Source organism: Cherax quadricarinatus, unplaced genomic scaffold, assembly GCF_038502225.1.
Source record: "Cherax quadricarinatus isolate ZL_2023a unplaced genomic scaffold, ASM3850222v1 Contig1316, whole genome shotgun sequence".
Taxonomy (NCBI): Eukaryota; Metazoa; Arthropoda; class Malacostraca; order Decapoda; family Parastacidae; genus Cherax; species Cherax quadricarinatus.
In genome coordinates, this window is record NW_027196342.1 from 58107 (window position 1) to 75724 (window position 17618).

Below are 17618 nucleotides of genomic sequence, written 5' to 3' on the forward strand. Positions count from 1 at the left end.
GACTCATGGAACTCTGTGTTCATCAAGAACTGCAAGAAGCCCCTATCATGTGCTTTAAAATCCTATGGAGAGGGAGCATGGACACTGGGGTCATCCCACAGTTACTAAAAACAACAGACATAGCCCCATTCCACAAATGGGGAAGTATAGCAATAACAAAGAACTACAGACCAATAGCACTAACATCCCATTTCATAAAAATTCTTTGAAAGGGTCATAAGAAGCAAGATCACTACCCATCTAGATACCCATCAATTACACAACACCAGGCAACATGGGTTTTGAGCAGGTTGCTCAACTGCTGGATCACTACGGCAAGATCCTGGATGCACTAGGAGACAAAAAGAATGCAGATGTAATATATGCAGACTTTGCAAAAGCCTTCGACAAGTGTGATCTTGGTGTAATAGTGCACAAAATGAGTGCTAAAGGAATAACAAAAACTTGGTAGATGGATCTATAATTTCCTGACAAATATAACACAAAGAGTAGTAGCCAACAGAGTAAAGTCTGAGGCGGCTACGGTGATAAGCTCTGTTCTGCAAGGCACAGTACTCACTCCCATCTTGTTCCTCATCCTCATATCAGACATAGACAGGAATATAAGCCACAGTGCCATGTCTTCCTCTGCAGATGACACCTGATTCTGCATGACAGTTTCTTCCATTGAAGACACAGCAAGGTTCCAGGTGAACATAAGCCAAATCTTTCAATGGGCTGCAGAAAACAATATGAAGTTCAACGATGAGAAAATTTAATTACTCCAGTATGGTAAACGTGAGGAAATTAAAACATCTTCAGAGTATAAAACAAATTTCAGCCACACAATAGATCAAAAAACTAACGTCAAAGATCTGGGAGTCATCATGTCGGAGTATCTCACCTTCAAGGACCATAACAATGTATCAATTGCATCTACTAGAAAAAATGACAGGATGGATAATGAGAACCTTCAAAACTAGGGATGCCAAGCCCATGATGACACTCTTCAGGTCCCTTGTTCTATCTAGGCTGGAATATTGCTGCACACTAACAGCACCTTTCAATTACTGGGAACACTTGAAGTTCCTGAACCTGTACTCCCTGGGATGCAGGCAGGAGAGATGCATGATTATGTACACTTGAAAAGTCCTAGAGGGACTAGTACCAAACTTGCATACAAAAATCACTCGCTACGAAAGCAAAAGACTTGGCAGACGATGCAACATCCCCAATGAAAAGCATAGGTGTCACTAGCATGTTAAGAGACAACACAATAAGTGTCAGGGGCCCAAGACTGTTCAACTGCCTCCCAGTATACATAAGTGGAATTACCAATAGACCCCGGCTGTCTTCAAACAGGCACTGGAAAAGCATCTAAAGTCGGTAACTGACCAGCCGGGCTGTGGTTCGTACATTGGATTGCATGCAGCCAGCAGCAACATCCTGGTTGATCAGGCCCTGATCCACCATGAGGCCTGGTCAGAGACCAGGCTATGGGGCATTGACTCCCAGAACTCTCTCCAGGCAAACTTCAGGTTCCTTGAACAAAGTGCTGCAATAATGATGTGTTTTGTGTCAAAAAAAATGATCCAAGTGTGGTTGGATGTCCTGGGGTGTTATCCAATACCAGTAATGCTTTAAACATGATATTGCTGTCATTGCAAGAGTTTTCACCAGCTGGGCAAAAATAACTTGAAATCAAGTCTTGGAAAACAACTTTAGTCACCCATGTTTTCTTATTTGACTGCCAAAGAAATGGAAGCAATCAATGGTTGTAGTCTCTCAGAGTGTGAGGATTTGGAGACTGATAAACAAGTATTAGTTTCAGTACAGGTCAGCCATCACTAATCCGGCAATCAGTAATCTGTGCAAGACAGGTATACAATACCGACAAGATGAAAGTTAAGACACTTGTGCAACATCTGGTTATACGGTGCTCTAAAGACCACCTCCAAGGCTGGGGGACTGATTACCTCATCTTTTGTATATAGCTCTTCAGTTTTCTTATTATGTCCAAAGAATCTGTATTGATAAAGCCACTGGATGGCGAAACGTCTACAATAAAGATAACCAGATGTTGCACAAGTGTCTTAACTTTCATCTTGTCGGTATTGTATACCTGTCTTGCACAGCTTGTCAGGCACTGCAACATCATGGTATCTTGGTTCAGAGGACATCTACAAGACCTTCTTCATGGCTACTACAACTAACCCATCATTTTATGAAGGACCTTCTTCCACTGGGGTATCTCACCTTCCAGTGACTAGGCCCTCATCTGCTACGCCTCCGTACTCACTGATGCTTATATAAGCGCCAGTCTCCTTGCCTCTGCTTCAGAATCTCTACGACCACGGTGCTCTAAACACCACCTCCAAGGCTGAGGGACTGATTACCTCATCTTTTGTATATAGCTCTTCAGTTTTCTTATTACGTCCAAAGAATCTGTATTGATAAAGCCACTGGATGGTGAAACGTCTTCAATAAAGATAACCAGATGTTGCACAAGTGTCTTAACAATCAGTAATCTGCTTACCTCAGTAATCCGGCACTAATTTTTCTAGCATAATTTCAAATTTCATCATTATACTGACTCAAATTTCATCATTTTGCTGACTCAGAAATTGTGCAGATGGTTGTAAGTCCAGAGCAGCAAACCAGTGGAGGAGAAAGCAGTGATGAAAATGAGGAACATTTAGCAGAAAGTCTCTCTATTGACAAGTAACAGGTATTGTATTTACCCGTCTATCTCCGTGCCGCCGTGTTTTTTCATGTTTTTCATGGTCTCTCATGCGTGTTAGAACTTTAAACTGTGCCAGTGAACTTATAAGATATATCCCTCTAGCTCTTGGAACTTATCTAGCAGAAAATAATATCTACTGAGTCAAAAAAAGGAGAATCAGTGTACAATAACAAACATTACCATACTCTCGGAGAGGGGAACTTGAGGCCTAGAGTGCTGGTGAAAATAATATTAGAACTTTTTTTGTCAGAGGAAAGACAGTCTCCCTGATAATAGTATGTTATACATAGTGTTATAGTGTTATAGTGTACCACAGTGGTACCCTAGTGCAGTGGACCCCCGGTTAACGATATTTTTTCACTCCAGAAGTATGTTCAGGTGCCAGTACTGACCGAATTTGTTCCCATAAGAAATATTGTGAAGTAGATTAGTCCATTTCAGACCCCCAAACATACACATACAAACGCACTTACATAAATACACTTACATAATTGGTCACATTCGGAGGTAATCGTTATGCGGGGGTCCACTGTATATGGATAATAAAGGATAAGGTGAAATTTAAAACTGAAGTGTTTAGGCCCAAAGAGACAGGTTCATATTGCAAACAGTTGCCAGCAGTCATCAGAACCTCCCACGTAGGTCTGCTATTTTACCTGACTTATAATTAGTGATTCCAGGTAGTAAAACATTACTGTTGAAATACGAAGAGGTGCAAAATCTCGAGGAAATACGAAAAGTGTACAGTTTTGTAGAAATATGATAAACAGTGTATAGTTGTTAGTACTTATTGTGATGGACTGATGTAAACAGTGTGTGGTAAACCTGTAGTTAGCAGCAGTCGCTATATACACAATGAAAATCATTATTCCTCCAGTAATCTCCATATATTGAAGCCATCGGTGCCCAAACATGCAAGTTATACTTTCTGTATCAAACTGAACAAACATTACTCTGTTTAATTTTTTTCCAGTAGTCCTTTTTATGTGCTAGTCAAATATCATTCAGTGAGCCTAATCCAGATCTGCCCAGATTCATCCAGTGACCGGATTCAAATGGATTCATTGATAACAGTGTATCCTCTGGCTGGTTTCACTAACTGACAGGGCTCTATGTGCCCTATCTAAACACTCAAACATGAACTACAACAGATAGTTACAATACAGATAGACAGATCTGCTGTTGAGGTGCTTATTAGGAAAAAGATTTACAGTGATCCACTAGCTGGATTCTTCCAGATTCGCTGGATTTGGGCAGATTCAAACAGGCTGTTTGAAATATAGCCAGATTTGGGTGGATTAAATGGTTTCGTTGGAAATAAAGCCAAACCGGAAGAACTACAAAAATTTAAATTCAACAAATAGTTAAAATACAAAGAGACAGATCTTCTGTTAAGGTAATTATTATAAAAACTATATACAGTGACTGGATTCTTCCAGTTCTTGGATTCAGGAGGATTCAAATGGATTTTGCTGGATTCAGGTGGATTCAAATGCTTTTTGTGGAAATAAAGCCAGATTTGGGTGGATTCAAACAGTTTCGTTGGAATTAAAGCCAAATCAGAAGAACTGCTAAAAAATAAAAAAAATAAAAAAATAAAGGCATTGGGGAATTATAGACTAGCTAGCTAAGAGAGTTGTCCAGTATTGTAAGAGGATCACTACCATGAAAATCTGTGTAGTCTGCAGAAAGGGTAAAGGACGAAGACAGGCCTGGATTGCTTGCCATCTGTGTGGTCAGTGGTCCCATAGTATATGCAGGGATTATAAACTAATGACCACACTTGACATAAACTCAGAGAGATGTTTTTGGGTTTTCCCAAATGAGATACACCTGTATGAGGAAATGACATCTATATTAAAAGACAAGAACACCAATAAAATATCCTTCTTGAAAGACATGTCAGTTGCATAAAAAAGATGGGTAGTGGGGATGGGGCTGTCTTGGACAGTGCTCCTGAGGGGGCTAGTGCTGTCCTGGAGGACAGTGCTGAGGGTGCTAGTGTTGTCCTGGATGAAAGTGCTCCAGAGGGTTCTAGTGAAGTATTAGAAGATAGAGCTTGTGAGGGTACTAGCATTTTCCTGGAGGACACTGAAGACAACCTTATTCAGTCCACAGAGGTTCTCTGTACTGAAGATGGATCAAAATGGGATGTGGCCTCAGGGAATAGTGTCGACACACTACCAGCAATACTTGGTGGAAGCACTGATATCCATACAGGGGTAAAAGATATTGAGGAAACAGGAAAAACAAATGCACCAACAGTGAATGCAGCTACAATAAATCCTAACAAACAGAAGTACAATCTATGTAAATACTATGCCTTGGGTATTTGCAGGCACAGTATATCTGGTAAAACAGGTGGGACATGCACCTTTGACCATCCAAAAAATGCCACACCCACATGACAACAGGAGAGTGCAACTTCCTTTCTTGCAACTTATTTCATCCGGAAATGTGTTACTCATCAATCCATGAAAGAAAATGCTACAATGCATACTGCCAGGCATATCATCTCAAGGGGACTAGAAAACACAGACCAGCCAGACTATGGGAAACAATAGAGAGGAACCTCAACCTCTCCAGGGACAGAGGTTTTTTAGGGTCAGAAGAGAAAAAAGACTGGCAAGAAATGACAGTAGTCCTTCACCACCTGAAAACACTTCTGGAGCAGAGGCATGGACATTGGCCTCTACCCCAGAACAACAGATATTATAGCCAGCAAATAAATCCCCCCTAAATTCCACAAATATGACATTTGTCATTGCAAACATACAGAGGTCTAAAGCCATCAAAAAACAACAAAATTCCTTACATCTAAGGACTGCTCAAGGAGTCAAATGTAATGTTTGAAGCATTCAGAGAAACCCACATAAAGGATCATTATGACAAAGAAATATGGATCCCAGGTTACAACCTATTCCGATGCGACAGACTAAACAGGCAACAAGGGGGAGTTAGCCTATATGTCACAGAGTCGCTCATTTGCACAGAGCTACTAAACACCTCAAATGATGTAGTCAAAGTTTTGGCGGTAAAGATTGAAAACCAAAACCTTGTCATTGTGGTAGTATACAAGCCTCCAGATGCAACTTCCCAGCAATTCCAGGAGCACCTTGAGAAAATTGACCACTGTCTAGAAAATCTCCCAACTCCTGTCCCAAACATCTTATTGCTAGGAGATTTCAACCTGAGACACCTAAAATGGAGGAGTATAGCAAGCAATGTTTTAGCAGAGGTCACCCCGGGAGGCAGCTCAGATGAAAATTCACATACACTCGAACTGTTAAATCTCTTTCTTTCTCTCAACACATCGGCCGTATCCCACTGAGGCGAGGTGGCCCAAAAGGAAAAATTAAAGTTTCTCCTTTTACATTTGGTAATATATACAGGAGAAGGGGTTACTAGCCCCTTGCTCCTGGCATTTTAGTTGCCTCTTACAGCATGCATGGCTTACGGAGGAAGAATTCTGTTCAACTTCCCCATGGAGGTAAGAGGAAATAAACAAGAACAAGAACTAGAAAGAAAATAGCAGAAAACCCAGGGGGGTGTGTGTATATATATGCTTGTACATGTATGTGTAGTGTGACCTAAGTGTAAGAAGAAGTAGCAAGGTGTACCTGAAATCTTGCATGTTTATGAGACAGAAAAAAGACACCAGCAATCCTACCATCATGTAAAACAATTACAGGTTTCCGTTTTACACTCACTTGGCAGGTCGGTAGTACCTCCCTGGGCGGTTGCTGTCTACCAACATACTACCTAGGGAACTGTTAAATCTCTGCAACAAATTCACCTTAAACCAGCAAATAGAGCCTACGAGACTAAAACTTATGCTGGACCTTATCTTCACTAACAACAATGATCTGATACATAATATAACTGTATCGAAGACAATTCACTCAGATCACAATATATTAGAGGTACAGACATGTATGCACAGGGCTCCGGACCAGCAAAATGTAAGCAATCATGAAGGTCTCTTCACGAAATTCAATTTCAATGACAAAAACATTCAATGGGATCAAGTAAACCGTGTCCTAAATGAAACAAGCTGGGAAGATATCCTAAACAACACGGACCTGAACATCTGCCTTGAAAAAATGAATTCTGCGGTTCTTGAGATCTGCTCAAGACACATTCCATTAAGAAAAATAAAGAGAAGATGTAAACTAGAAAGAGAGAGATGTTCCCTATACAGATGAAGGGAAAGAGTCACAGAGCTGCTGAGTGGGGTCAATATATCTGAAATACAAAGGGAAGCACTAGTCAGTGAAATTGCAAATATCGAACTTAAGCTAAAGGAATCTTACAGGAGACAAGAATCACCAGAAGAACTTAAAGCCCTAAAGGAAATTGAAAAAAAATACTTCTTCTTTTATGCCAAATTTTAAGGAAAAACAGCATCCAGTATTGGGCCCCTGCTTAGGCGGGATGGGACATACACAGATGATAGCCAAGAAATGAGTGAGATACTAAAGTCCCAATATGACTCAGTGTTCAGCGAGCCACTGCCCACTCTAAGGGTTAACAATCCAAATGAATTCTCTATGAATGAAACGCAAAATTTGGTCAGCCAAAAACTCTCTGATATTATTATAACTCCACAAGATTTTGAAGAGACAATTAATGACATACCCATGCACTCTGTCCCAGGCCCAGACTCATGGAACTCTGTGTTCATCAAGAAATGCAAGAAGTCCCTATTGTGTACCTTCGGCATTTTATGGAGAGGGAGTATGGACACAGGGGTCATCCCACACACACTAAATACAATAGACACAGCCCCACTCCACAAAGGTGGCAGTAAAGTAATTGCAAAGAACGACAGTCCCATAGCACTAACATCCCATATCATAAAAATCTTTGAGATGGTTCTAAGAAGCAAGATAGCTAACCACCTAGATACCCATTGGTTACACAACCCAGGGCATCAGGGCAGGTCGATCCTGCCTGTCCCAGCTACTGGACCACTATGACAAGGTCCTGGATGCTGTAGAGGATAAACAAAATACAGATGTAGTATACACAGACTTTGCCAAAGCTTTTGACAAGTGTGACCATTGTGTAATAACACACAAAATGCGGGGCAATGGAATAATGGGAAAAGTTGGTAGATGGATCTACAACTTCCTGACAAATAGAACACAAAGAGTAACAGTAAACAGAGTAAAGTTCCAGGCAGCCATGGTAAAAAGCTTTACTACACAAGGCACAGTACTCGCTCCCATTCTATTCCTCATCCTCATTTCTGACAGACAGAGATATAAGCCATAGCTCCGTGTCTTACTTTGTGGATGACACCCTGATCACCATGGCAATGACCTTCATCGAAGACACTGCGAGACTCCAAGCGGACATCAACCAAATCTTCGAATGGGCCACTGAGAACAATATGAAGTTCAACGAGGAGAAATTTCAACTACTCAGATATGGAAAACTTGAAGAAATTAAAAATGTGTCAGGGTATACCACAAATTCTAACCATACAATAGAGTGGAAAAGTAAGGTGAAGGACCTGGGAGTGATAATGTCAGAAAATCTTGCCTTCAAAGACCACAGCAATGTATCTACCTCATCCACTAGGAAAATGATAGGATGGATAATGAGAACCTTCAAAACTAGGGATGCCAAGCCTATGATGATTCTCTTCAAATTGCTTGTGCTTTCTAGGCTGGAATACTGCTGTACACTAACGGCCCCTTCAAGGCTGGCGATATTGCAGGCCTGGAGAGTGTACAGTGGACCCAGGGTATTCAATATTAATCCATTCCTGAGAGCTCATCGAATACCGAAAATATCGAAAAGCGAATTGATTTTCCCATAAGAAATAATGGAAATCAGATTAATCTGTGCAAGGCACCCAAAAGTATGAAAAAAAAATTTTACCACTTGAAATATTAAGTTTAATGCAATAGAATAATTACAATAACAACAATAACAATAGAATAATAACAATAGATTAATTGACACTTACCTTTAACCCTTTGAGGGTTTTGGTCGTACTAGTACGTCTTACGCGTAGGGGTTTTTGACGTACTAGTACGCATAAATTCTAGCGGCCTCAAATCTCGCAGGAAAAGGCTGATAAGCCTAGATGTGAGAGAATGGGTCTGTGTGGTGGGTGTGCGCAGTAGGAAAAAAATCTGGGACCCAGTGGTGCATTGTGGGAATGTCATCATAGTACACAATTTCCACTGTGCCCTGCGGTAAGAAGTTCCTCACTCCTCGGCGAATTGGGACACTTTTGTTCCCCAGTGACAGTTCTAATACAGATGGAAGTGACAGTGAAGATGAGTTTCAAGGTTCTGGTGAGGTTTTGACCGAAACTAATGACCATAATATGGGTAATAGTGAGGAAAACCCAGACAACCCACAGCCTTCCACCTCTGGTGCTGGGCCGTCTTGTTCACGTTCAGTTGTACCAGAATCAAAGAGGAAACTCCTATTTTCCAAAATCCCAGACTCAGATGTGAGCATTGGTGATGATAGTGATAGTGATTATGAACTACAAGCTCTTCAAACTTGTTCCAAGAATGGAGGAGGAGGAGGAGGCAGAGGAGGAGGAGGCAGAGGAGGAGGAGGCAAGAGGAGGAGGAGGCAAGAGGAGGAGGAGGCAGAGGAGGAGGAGGAGGAGGTTGAGGAGGAGGAAGAAGAAGAAGAGGAGGAGGAGGAGGAGGAAGAAGAAGAGGAGGAGGAGGAGGAAGAAGAAGAATATGTAATGATAACAATAATACATAATAATAATAATACATAATAATAATACATAAAAATAATACATAATAATAATAATAGGTAATAATAATAATAATAATATGTAATAATAAATGTTCATCCATGACAGTAACAAGATAAGGGGAGATAACATCTGATAAGTGCTGACGTTTGATGAGGGTAAATGAGGGTAGAGCTGATGCCAAAAGATGAGATGAACATCGCCCTCCCTTTGTTTTTGCTGGTATACTAACATTTCTGTCTGTCTATTTGCCTGTCTGTCAAGCTCCCTGTCTATCCGTCTAGCTCTCTGTCTCAGAGAGCCACAAGACTGCGTCATCACTTTTACTCACATCTTCAAGCAGAGTATAGCACTTTGTCTGGGTTTCTTGGGTTATCCTAGGTAATTTATACTATGTATACTTGTATTTATGTGTACCTGTGAGACAGAGATAAACAGACAGATAGAATGAGGGAGAAAGATAATTAGATAGAATGGAGGAGGGGAAGCAGCATCCGACCCCATTGTTTTGACAGGCCGGAGGGGGAGTGAGTAATGAGACAATATGTCATTTTGACAGCTGCCGACTCCTGGTAATTTACACTATGGAGGAGGAGAAGGAGAAGGAGGAAGAGTAGGGGGAAGAGGAAGAAGAGGAGGAGGAGGAAGAGGAGGAGGAGGAAGAGGAAGAGTAGGAGGAAGAGGAATAAGAGGAAGAGGAGGAGGAAGAGGAATAGTAGGAGGAAGATTAGGGGGAAGAGGAGGAAGAGGAAGAAGAGGAGGAGGAGGAAGAGTAGGAGGAAGAGGAAGAAGAGGAGGAGGAGGAAGAGGAGGAGGAGGAAGAGGAAGAGTAGGAGGAAGAGGAAGAGGAGGAAGAGGAAGAGTATGAGGAAGAGTAGGGGGAAGAGGAGGAAGAGGAAGAAGAGGAGGAGGAGGGTGGAACACTAGTACACTGGAACTGGTACACTAACATTTCTGTCTGTCTATTTGTCTGTCAAGCTCCCTGTCTATCTGTCTATCCATCTAGCTCTCTGTCTCAGAGAGCCACAAGACTGTGTCATCACTTTTACTCACATCTTCAAGCAGAGTATAGCACTTTGTCTGGATTTCTTGGGTTATCCTAGGTAATTTATACTATGTATACTTGTATTTATGTGTACCTGTGAGACAGAGATAGACAGACAGATAGAAAGAGAGAGACAGATTGAAAGAGATAGAATGAGGGAGAAAGATAAAACACCATTGTGTATGACACCATGTTTCAGAGTTCCACAAGCTGCAGAACTAATAGGAATATGTTCAGTGACTATATTGGTATATATATTATAGAACAATAATAATAAACAATGTTTTGTATTGTTTGTTTTTGTAAACAATATATTGATAATTATGTTTGTGTGCTTATTGTGTTGTATACAACGAGTGTATATATGTACATTGCACCTTACTTTGGTCTCATAGGCCACATAAGTTATGTGAAAAAATAAAATAGTGAAAAAAACAACAAACCTTCAAATACAAGTAAACTAAAGTTTACCGGGTGAGCGGCAGTCGCCGCTGTTGCCATATGCGGCTCATTTTCTGCAAACTTCATGCATCCATATCTCCGTAAGTATTGATGGTAATTTTTTTTTGTTTATCCTATAATGTTTAGAAAAAAAAACTCTATTTTTTCATAAGAAAAAATAATTTTTTTTTTTTTTTTGAAATTTGGCCGACCCTGAGAACGAGTTTCGGAGAGGGCCTGTCAACCCTCAAAGGGTTAATGAAGATCTGGTGATGATTGATGGGATGAGAGGAGGGAAGAGTGTCGAAGTTGTTACTGTTTAGAAGGGGAATCCCCTTCCATTAGGACTCAAAGTAGCAAGTCCTTTTCCGGGGTTACTTCCCTTCTTCTTTTAATGCCACTAGGACCAGCTTGAGAGTCACTGGACTTCTGTCGCACAACGTATCTGTCTATAGAGGCCTGTACCTCTCGTTCCTTTATGATTTTCCTAAAGTGTTTCACAACATTGTCAGTGTACAGGTTGCCAACACAGCTTGCAGTAGCTGTGTCAGGGTGATTTTCATCAAAAAAAGGTTTGCACTTCAAGCCATTTTGCACACATTTCCTTAATCTTTGAAGTAGGCAACTTCCTCAATTTCTCAATCCCCTCCTCCAAAGCAGTTTCCTCAGGTCTGGCCTCTTGCTGTTGAAGATGATCTAGCAGCTCATCAGTGGTTAGTTTGTCATTGTCCTCCTCCACCAACTCTTCCACATCCTCCCCACTAACCTCCAGCCCCAAGGACTTCCCGAATACTGCAATGGATTCCTCAACTGGCATACACTTCTCAGGGTTAGCCTCAAACCCTTCAAAATCCCTTTTGTCTACACATTCTGGCCACAGTTTTTTCCAAGCAGAGTTCAAGGTCCTCTTAGTCACTCCCTCCCAAGCCTTACCTATAAGGTTTATACAATTGAGGATATTAAAGTGATCCTTCCAAAACTCTTTTAGAGTCAGTTGAGTTTCTGTGGTCACTACAAAGCACTTTTTAAACATAGCTTTTGTGTACAGTTTCTTGAAGTTGGAAATGACCTGCTGGTCCATGGGCTGCAGGAGAGGAGTGGTATTAGGAGGCAGAAACTTGATCTTAAAGAAGCTCATGTCCGCAGAAAGTCGCTCTGCCACATCTGAAGGATGACCAGGAGCATTATCTAATACCAAGAGGCACTTAAGGTCTAATTTCTTTACAATTAGGTAATTTTTCACAATTGTGGGCAAATGCATGGTGTAACCAGTCATAGAAAATGTCCCTAGTGACCCATGCCTTACTGTTTGCCCTCCACAGCACACACAAATTAGCCTTGAGGACATTGTTTTTCCTGAACACTCTGGGAGTTTCAGAGTGATACACCAATAAAGACTTCACTTTGCAATCACCACTAGCATTGGCACACATCAACAGAGTAAGCCTGTCTTTCATAGGCTTATGTCCTGGGAGTGCCTTTTCCTCCTGAGTAATGTAGGTCATGCTTCGTATTTTCTTCCAAAACAGGCCTGTTTTTTCACAATTAAACACTTGTTCAGGTTTAAATTCTTCACTGTGTATGTAATCCTTGAATTCCTTCACATATTTTTCAGCTGCTTTTTGTTCTGAACTGGCAGCCTCACCATGCCTAATCACACTATGTATGCCACTACGATTCTTAAATCTTTCAAGCCAACCTTTGCCGGCCTTAAATTCACTCACATCACCACTAGTTGCAGGCAGTTTTTTTTACCAATTCGTCATGCAACTGCCTAGCCTTTTCACAAATAATCACTTGAGAGATGCTATCTCCTGCTATCTGTTTTTCATTTATCCACACCAATAACAGTCTCTCAACATCTTCTAACACTTACGGTCGCTGTTTTGTAATCACAGTTGCACCTTTTGCAAGAACAGCTTCCTTGATTGTCGTTTTCCTGGTCACTATAGTAGAGATGGTTGATTGGGGTTTACTATACAACCTGGCCAGCTCCTACACATGCACTCCACTTTCGTACTTTGCAATTATCTCTTTCTTCATTTCACTAGTCATTAGCACCTTTTTTCTCGAAGGGTTGACACTAGAAACTTTCTTGGGGCCCATGGTGACTTATTTTGCAGAAACATGCACCAAAAGCAGTGATAATATGGAATGTACGTTAAAAATGCATTGAATACCAGATTTATCGAACACCGATGCCATCGAATACCTGGGGTCCACTGTACAAAGAACTTTCACGGCACACATAAGTGCGATGAGGCACCTAAACTACTGGGAATGGTTGAATGTCCTTGATCTGTATTCCCTGGAACACAGGTGAGAGAGATACATGATATACACTTGGAAGGTCCTGGAAGGATTGGTACCAAACTTGCACATGAAAATCACTCCATATGAAAGCAAAAGACTCGGCAGGAGATGCAACATTCCCGCTATGAAAAGCAGGGGTGCCACGAGTACACTGAGAGACAACACAAGTCTCTGGGGCCCAAGACTGTTCAATTGCCTCCCAGCATACATAAGGGGGATTACCAATAGACCCCTGGCTGTCTTCAAGAAGGCACTGGACAGGCACATGAAGTCAATACCTGACCAACTGGACTGTGGTTCATACATCAGCTTGCGTGTTGCCAGCAGTAACAGCCTGGTTGATCAGACTCTGATCCACCATGAGGCCTGGTCTCAGACCAGGCCATGGGGGCATTGGCCCCTGAAACCCTCTCAAGACTTCCTGAGTTTATTAAGCATATTCTAACCTAACCACTCTGGCCCATTGATGCCAGATTAGTGATGGCTGATCTGTATTTAAAAATCCCCTTCTGTATTACCTTCCAATAAAAGTTATGTGATCTTTACACACTTTACATCCAGGTTGAGATTTTTCAAACTTGTAAATGTAAGTTCTGGAAGGCATCCATTTGCTGAACAAGTCTCTTTTGTCTACATTTAAAATTTGTTGATCATTGTATTTAGCTTCTTGTATTATTTTCTTGCAAACATCAGGATATTCAGGTGTGACATCATCATCTGTGATGGCCGCCTCACTGCTAATTTTAACATTATACGATTAAACAGGATTTTTAAAGTGACTGAACTAACCGTTGCAGTAAAAGTTTCGTTAGTCCATTTCATTTACCTTTTCTTTCACTGTCCTAAATAAATTTGAAGCTTTTTTCTGGATGGCTGTTCTGCCAAGAATGTATATTTTCTATTACAATCTTCTAACCATACAGTTAAAACACTATATTATTACAATCTTCTAACCATACAGTTAAAACACTATATTATTACAATCTTCTAACCATACAGTTAAAACACTATATTATTACAATCTTCTAACCATACAGTTAAAACACTATATTATTACAATCTTCTAACCATACAGTTAAAACACTATATTATTACAATCTTCTAACCATACAGTTAAAACACTATATTATTACAATCTTCTAACCATACAGTTAAAACACTATATTATTACAATCTTCTAACCATACAGTTAAAACACTATATTATTACAATCTTCTAACCATACAGTTAAAACACTATATTATTACAATCTTCTAACCATACAGTTAAAACACTATATTATTACAATCTTCTAACCATACAGTTAAAACACTATATTATTACAATCTTCTAACCATACAGTTAAAACACTATATTATTACAATCTTCTAACCATACAGTTAAAACACTATGTTATTACAATCTTCTAACCATACAGTTAAAACACTATATTATTACAATCTTCTAACCATACAGTTAAAACACTATATTATTACAATCTTCTAACCATACAGTTAAAACACTATATTATTACAATCTTCTAACCATACAGTTAAAACACTATATTATTACAATCTTCTAACCATACAGTTAAAACACTATATTATTACAATCTTCTAACCATACAGTTAAAACACTCTATATTTCTATCATTGCAACACTACTCTTACTTATAGTTATCTGTAAACAACAAAAACCTGATGCAACTTTGCATTTTTCTTTTATTTCTTCTGTGTCTTGTATAATATTCCAGACATAGATTCAGGTCTTCCAACATCTTCAGTTATTATATTAGTTACTATCACCACCTACATCATCTTCAGTTATTATATTAGTTACTATCACCACCTACATCATCTTCAGTTATTATATTAGTTACTATCACCACCTACATCATCTTCAGTTATTATATTAGTTACTATCACCACCTACATCATCTTCTGTTATTATATTAGTTACTATCACCACCTACATCATCTTCTGTTATTATATTAGTTACTATCACCACCTACATCATCTTCTGTTATTATATTAGTTACTATCACCGCCTACATCATCTTCAGTTATTATATTAGTTACTATCACCACCTACATCATCTTCAGTTATTATATTAGTTACTATCACCACCTACATCATGTTCAGTTATTATATTAGTTACTATCACCACCTACATCATCTTCAGTTATTATATTAGTTACTATCACCACCTACATCTTCTGTTATTATATTAGTTACTATCACCACCTACATCATCTTCAGTTATATCAAATTTGTGTTATGATGTAATAAAAAGCCTCTTGTATAATGCAATGTTTATTTGAAGTTTTCTTTTGTCTCTTTTATTAAGAACACTTTTTAAAAAATTAAAAGACGAGTGTGTATGGTAATATGGTGCAGCAGCACAGATATACACAATGACAGGTGAGTGCAGAATGACGTACTCACATGTACAACACTTGTTTACCCTCATAAATTCAACTCTCGTGTCCTTTTTTTCCAGGATCTGAGAAGTTTTGCAACAAAGAACTCACATTAATTAAAATTTTGTCTGGCATTAAATATGACTCTGGTATCATTTAATAATTCACACTGAACCAAATTTACACAAATAATGAACATCCATACTTATTACTGCACCTATTACATACATAGAACACTTAACTCTGACATAAACTCTCCCCTCAAACGTCTCCTTACCAACCTTAACAGAACACATGACCATAACACAAGGCACAGATCACTCTTTGATGTTCCTCGTGTTCATCTCACGCTATGCAAAAACTCAATGCACATAAAAGGCCCTAAAATCTGGAATTCATTACCTGTGAATATAAAAGAAACACTGTCTGTTTATAAATTCAAGTCTCTTCTCAAAAATCACTTACTTACCCACAACTAAATAAATACTGAAAAATTGTATCTCATAAATTGTATCTCATATATGTATCTCATTATTGTATCTCATAAATGTCAACCTGTGACCCAATCAAACTTTGTTACTATTTAACTTCATTACCTAACAGAATTCTCCATTCTACTGATTACACAGCAACACAGTAAATGACCATGTGACCTGTCTTTGTAATACTCATTTGTACTAAATTGTTTTCTGTTTTACAATAATTTTTGTACCACTGAATGTATCATTGCTTAGTTAATCTTAAGTTAATTTTAAGCCCATAATGCTCTGCGTACAAGGGGCTTTGGTATGCTGCACTTCAAAAATTGTCTTCCTTGTACTTCTCTGTATCGTGTTTGAATTAAATAAATAAATAAATAAATAAATAAATAAATACTGATTGTACAGCAATGTAAGCAACCATATGACCTGTTTTTGTAATACTCATTTGTGCTTAATTGTTATCTGTTTACAATAATGTTTTACCACTGCTTAGTTAATCTTAAGTTAATTTTAAGCCTGCCCATAATGCTCTGCATTCAAGTGGCTTTGGCAAGCTGCATTTAACTGTATTCTTTTGTACTTCTCTGTATCATGTTCAAATTAATAAATAAATAAATATAAACAATTTAATAACACACCAGATGTATAAGTTCACCCATCAGTAAAATGGGTACATGGGTGTTAGTGGACTAGTGTGGGTCACATCTTGGGTGTTAGAGGACTTTTGTGGGTTGCATCCTGAGTGTTAGTGGAATGGTGTGGGTCACATCCTGGGTGTTAGTGGACTGGTGTAGGGACACATCCTGGGTGTTATTCGACTGATGTGGGCCACATCCTGGGTGTTAGTGGACTGCTGTGGGTCACATTCTGTCTCTTAGTGGACTAGTGTGGGTTGCATCCTGGGTGTTAGTGGGCTGGTGTGGGTCACATCCTGAGTGTTAGTCAGCTGGTGTGGGTCACATCCTGGGTGTTAGTGGATCAGTGTGGGTTGCATCCTGGTTGTTAGTGGACTGGTGTGGGTTGCATCCTGGGAGTTATTGGACTGGCGGGGGTCGCACATTGGGTGTTAGTGGACTGATGTGGTCTCATCCTGGGTGTCAGTGGAATGGTGTGGATCGCATCCTGGGTGTTATTGGACTGGCGTGGGTCGCACCTTGGGTGTTAGTGGACTGATGTGGTCGCATCATGGGTGTTAGTTGACTGGTGTGGGACGCATATTGGATGTTAGTCGACTGGTGTAGGTCGCATCTTGGATGTTAGTCGACTGGTGTGGGTTGCATCTTGGGTGTTAATGGACTGGTGTGGGTCACATCCTGGGTGTTAGGTGAGTGGTGTGAGTCAAATCCTGGGTGTTAGTGGACTTGTGTGGCTCACTTCCTGGGTGTAAATGGACTGGTGTGGGTCAGATCCTATATGTTAGTGGACTGGTGTGGTCGCATCCTCGATGTTAGTGGACTGGTGTGGGTCAAATCCTGGGTG

At 39.9% G+C, this 17618-nt stretch overlaps 1 protein-coding gene across 2 annotated transcripts in view; it reads left to right on the forward strand.

Annotated features, from left to right (window-relative positions):
- The window catches only part of LOC128697281 (tripartite motif-containing protein 59), a 68288-nt gene extending 51784 nt beyond the window's left edge, over positions 1–16504 (forward strand). Inside the window, exon 6 of one of the 2 annotated variants that reach the window (XM_070080944.1) lies at positions 15738–16504. In XM_070080944.1, coding sequence (XP_069937045.1) covers positions 15738–15773 — 36 coding nt within the window. In that variant the 3' untranslated portion in view covers positions 15774–16504. Of the gene's footprint in view, positions 1–2600; positions 2710–15737 lie in introns of those variants that run through there. The other variant, XM_070080945.1, reaches the window with a different exon arrangement.
- Positions 16505–17618: the final 1114 nt, after the last annotated feature.